Here is a 5,304-nt window from a genome sequence, read left to right on the forward strand (position 1 = left end):
CCCGGGCTGCGGCCCAGCTCCCTCCTTCCCCGGGCCGTGACCCGCGGGGCACCGCCGAGGTACCTGCTCCCGCAGGAGCAGCGCGGTCGTCCCCACGGAGTGGATGTGCTCGCAGCCCTCTGCAAAGGCAGGCCCTGCGTGCTCCAGGCTGCGCCGAGGGGCAGCAGGCGAGGGCCATCACCGGCAGGACGAGGGGCAGGAGGCGGCCTTGGGCAGGACGGGCCTGCCTGGCCTAGCCCAGAGGGAGGTGTGACAAGGCCAAGGCTTGAGTAAAGGCCAAGGCTTGACTCTGCTGTTAGAAAGGATAAGACCTCTACAGCCAAATAATCAGAGGTGTTCAGGTACCCTCTATGATCTCTCAATGAAACTGAAACATCTGAGTGTTTGGGTCTTGGGATTCACAGCCGTCTTTGAGGATGCAAGGACCTCATCACACGTTGGCCAGAGGCACTACTACAATACATCAAACCCATTGCTCTATTGTTTCTTACAAGGTTACAAAGGGAATTTCAAAGTTCAAATTTGAAGATATTTCCATACTTTTTTCACATTAAGCAAGGCCTTATCATTCTTAAAAACACTTCATTTTTTAAATTTTTAATTTAAAATATGTTCTTGCTGTCCCTCATTTTCATACAAAAACTTTAAAATTGTGCAAAAATATGACATTATGATATCAATATAATTCTTCAGGCTGCCCTACTGTGCTTACTGGCATGCTGCATTACTAATTTTTTTTAATTCTGAGTAGTTGCTACTCACAGACTCACAGAACAGTCAAGGTTGGAACCTAGTCCAACCTCCTGCATTTCAGCTGGGCTGTCTGTCAGTTGTGTCACCTTTTTAGAAAAGCACATCTTAATTCCTTCAGGGTACTTCCCTGTTGTTTCCCTGTTGGCTTCTATTACCTTAGGTGCCCCTGGCTCATCTCCATCAGACTGCATGTGTGCTCCAGTGCAACCAGCACATCTCTGAGCAACAGACCGAGGGCCCTTGCTGGTGCCCCATCCTTCTAACCTTGGTGTGTCATCCCACACCTTGTCACAGGGAAGCCCGATACTATCTACTTCCCCTTCAAGTCTAGTTTAAAGCTCTGTCAGTGAGCCCTGCACTCATTTGCATATTTCTATGTAACCATGGTGGATATTCCCAAAAAGAAACAAAAGTTGACATTTTAAATGTTCAACTTGTTATCAAAGATTATATTACTTTACTCAGTATAGCTGAGAAATACTTGCAAGTTTTCTTGTGTTTCTGGCTTTCTGAAAAAAACTAAGTTGAAAATTGATACATTTATTCCCAGAATAAATACTTCATAGTTACTGACAAAATCCAGTGAACCCTTGTTTGCCTATAATTTGAACCTTTGTTGGGCTGTCATGTCTTCTAGTTCCTTAGAAAGAAATTTTTTTAAAGATACACATAATCTCTTTGTGGATCGGCCCCCCTTGCTAGCACTTTGCTAATTCCAACCACACTCAACAAGGAGACAGAGATCTAAAAAGTGTGAATTCCTAAAGGCTTAACAAAGACCACTCTAGGAACATCAGGTGGAAAACCAAACTAGCATCTCCTTTACTTCCTGACCTTAACACCACGCACGTAACCTGAGACCTGCCAGTAGCTGGGAAACGCAGGTGGCACAAAGCAGCCATAACTGGGCCACAGGAAGATTTGAGGAAGTGGGACAGAAAAGTGCAGGATGCCATGCCAGTTCTGCTGCTCATCGCTTGTGTGGGCTGGCATGGAAAGCATTGTTTTTAGCAAGTACTTTTTTGCTCCTTTGAAGAGTAATTAAAAATTGCATGACTTGGCTGTGAGGGACCTGCTTCTCATAATACAAATATGTCTCTCATCCAAAACTGACTAATACATGAAGAGAGACAAAACAGCCACCACTAACTGGACTATAAGCAGAGCTCAAGGACCGACAAGGACATGGCCAGAGAGCCTGCTGTATAGAACTGTGGTGGGAATGGACTCTGCAACATTGTTCGGTGGTGATGGGACAAAGAAAAGCCATTGCACAATAAGAACTGAGAGGACACTGACAACTAGTTGGAGTAAACCAATCAAAGCAAGGATCCAAAAGGAACCAATGGCAGGGCACGGTTCCCTGCTTTCTGAACTATAAAGCAAGGACTGCTAGTGCTGCTGAGGTCTGCCTACCTGAGAGTCCTGCCTGTCACCTGAGGAAAAAGAAGTATATGGCCTTCGCTGTGAGAACAAGGAAAAGGCTGGAATCACTAATTCTTCAGGAAAATAGCAGTTGGTGCTCTGATCCCGTGTCCTGAGGAAACAAAAGAGCTGAAACAAAGAGCTAGATATCATTGCTGTCTGAGAGCCTAGACAAATGGTGGCTGGACCACTAGTCCATGGAGCCTGAAAGTGAGGGGAACCTTGCTGCAGCACTACCCCTGCAGCAGCACTACCCCTGCAGCAGCACTACCCCTGCAGCAGCACTACCCCTGCAGCAGCACACCGGCCACCGCAGCGTCCCTGTGACTGTGCCAATCCTGCCCCTGAACCAAGCCCGTCCTGTAGCGCCTGTCACCACGAGACCAGCTACATCTGGAAACGTAAGACCACCTTTTATATTTTTATCTCACTTAGCAAATCTGTCCCAGAGTGGAATGTAACTGGCTCTCATTCACACACCTCTTGCATCTACTTGAATGGCATCAGCTTTGGGCTCAACACCATCATCTATCATAACTCCTCCCACCATTCCTGTTTCTGCATTTCCTGTCACAATACAACTCAAACGTTACCGGCATTCCATGTTCACATAACAATTGATCCCCTTTGTGCATCCAGTATTCCCTGTTCTCCCTTGTTTCATTTAGTTACTTCAGTAAACATTCACCTGCTTCTAAACTCTGTATATGTATTAAATGTGTGCATATCCGTGAGAACTTTAGATCAACTGAACACCCAGTGGGAGCAAGCAGGTCCCAAATCAGGGACAGACCCAAAACAATAAAGCTTCCTATTCAGGTCTTCCTGAACAGGGTCGCATTCTGACTCAGGCTCTGACTCAAATTGGGCTCACAGACCCTGACACTTGGCAAAATGTAACAAAGGCAAAGACTTTTGTCTAGCCAAAGTGTAATTGGAGCAATCGATGTATATTTATTTTGTGTACTCAAGTTTTTACTTCAAAGCATAAAAAAATAAGTTCCTAAAACATAAAGGTAATGTCTCCTGGGCTTTGGAAATATGTTTTTCAGAACAAGTTCACTATCACTCCCATTTATTTTAATATTCTTTGACCTCCCAAGATGTGTATTTATATAAGTTGTCTTAGTAATAGACTACTGGGTCTTGTCCTGGCAGCTAGAGAGGCCCAAGTGGTGTGCATATATGCACTCACCAGCATGTGTATTCTTTCTGCTAAGTCCAACAGCAGTAGGAGCAGACCTGACTTTTGTTGGGAGCTGCAAAGTTGATCCCTCCATGTTTTTAGTCTCTTTCTCTTGAGCATGCTCCTCTGCTGACCCAAGTGAGGAGCTGAAATCCGCTACTGGCTGTGGACAGGAGGTGGACTACAAGGGAGGAGCAGGATGGTATAAAAGAGTTGTGGCATAAACAAAGAGGAATAACTAGGATTAACTGTAAGTCACAGGGAAGTGGAATGTAAAGGAGATATGAATTCCCCCTTAGAGAAAATAAAGGAATTGCACGCTTCTAAAACTCTTCTAGCCCAAGCTTTTGGCAAGGGATTAAAATAGAGGCTTAGTTCACATTTGTTAAGTATTAGATGGGTTTAATACATTACCTGCTCAGCAGAGCAACCAGAAAGTGTGTTTCTTTTGTAAAGGACTGTGGTACATTGCTAATATCATCCTAACGGCTCAGCAAACATAATGCCTTAAAATGAGAGCTTTCATTTGATAACTTTATTCCTGTTCTGTAGAGTTCTAACTAATGTTTTGCATACTGCACTTATAACTTGTGGCTATATTGAAATTATGCTACAATTAAAACTGTAATTTTAATTATTGCTAGTAGTTTGTGCAGTTAATTTAGGTGATCTTTCACAGTGCAAATGGTCTTTTGTAAATACTGCCAATATTGTTAGGATGCTGATTCTTACAGAAGCTATCTAAAGGAATCAGAAAGTAAATAGTAGTAAAATAGATGTTACAAAAACATGATTGAGCAAAACTAGATGGAATGAAATCCTTTAATAGTACAAATGCCTGTTAACAAGATAATCTTCGTGTTGCAAATATCTTTTAAACCCAAACGACAACATTCATAACATGTATTATTCATAATGAGGTCCTTACATGTATTTGTTTGTTTTCAAATTGTACGTGAATTTATTTATTACTTGCTTTACTGAATACATATATAGTAAACCAGTGTTTAAGCAGAACTATACTGCTAGAAAATACCACCTTTAGAATTGCTTTGAAATACCTCTTTTACAATATTTCAATATAACTCTAGAAAATATTTTTACCTAATTAATTCCTCATTAAGAACTTAACTCTGAAAACATTCTGATCCTTGTACTTATCATTGCATCAAGAGTAGCTCTAGAAACTTGATTTTCTAACTTGAATTATTGTAACATAATTTATAAATGTTTATGCACACCAACTCAGAGATCACAAATATAAAATTGATTTTTAAGTCTCCTACGAGAGACAAAAGGTTTCTTTAACTATTTTTCTGTGTTAGGAAACATTAACTGGAAGAACTTCATGTTAAATACTGCTATAGAGGTGTGTTTTTAGCAGCACAGAAATAATGAGCTAATATGGAAAGATTCTAAGACCCCTACTGCTCACACACTTGATAACAGAGGAAAGTAACATGCAGTATGTATCTGCTAATAATATAAAAGAACCCCGAGTATCAAGGCTGTAACACAGACCAATCAGCAAAACACGAAATAGCTGGAGTTTGAATTTTCAAGTACAGAAAGACCATAATTTGAGGCTTTAGGGTTTTTTTAATTTTTAGTTTTCTTTAAAATAAATGTAGTTACCTTTAAGTTCATTTACCATTCAGCTCATGTTTTCAACTAAGAAAATATTTTGAAAGGTTCAGTATTAGAAATGCTTTAATTTTAAATACATTCCTTATTTTCTTTCCCTTCAATACTTTTTAGAGGTATGTTGACGAGATCCATTAATTCCCAGAGGAATAGTCAAATGCAGCTCCCCTGTTTGTGGCAGTTGAGCTAGCTGAAGGGTCTCTCTCTACAGGACAGCAGGAAACTTCTGAACACCTGGTGAACCTGGAATTCGACGCTAGAAAATTGCCATAGGTAACTGGGCCAAAACATCAGAA

General features: G+C 41.3%; 1 protein-coding gene across 1 annotated transcript in view; it reads right to left on the reverse strand.

The window, feature by feature from the left end:
• The window catches only part of CRYL1 (crystallin, lambda 1), a gene marked incomplete at its 5' end in the record, with an annotated part of 58,440 nt that extends 55,999 nt beyond the window's left edge, over window positions 1-2,441 (reverse strand). Inside the window, one exon of the mRNA XM_009999438.1 lies at window positions 2,413-2,441. Coding sequence (XP_009997740.1) covers window positions 2,413-2,441 — 29 coding nt within the window. The remainder of the gene's footprint in view (window positions 1-2,412) is intronic.
• Window positions 2,442-5,304: the final 2,863 nt, after the last annotated feature.

The sequence above is a fragment of the Chaetura pelagica genome, unplaced genomic scaffold (genome assembly GCF_000747805.2).
Source record: "Chaetura pelagica isolate M959 unplaced genomic scaffold, ChaPel_1.0 scaffold85, whole genome shotgun sequence".
Lineage (NCBI taxonomy): Eukaryota > Metazoa > Chordata > Aves > Apodiformes > Apodidae > Chaetura > Chaetura pelagica.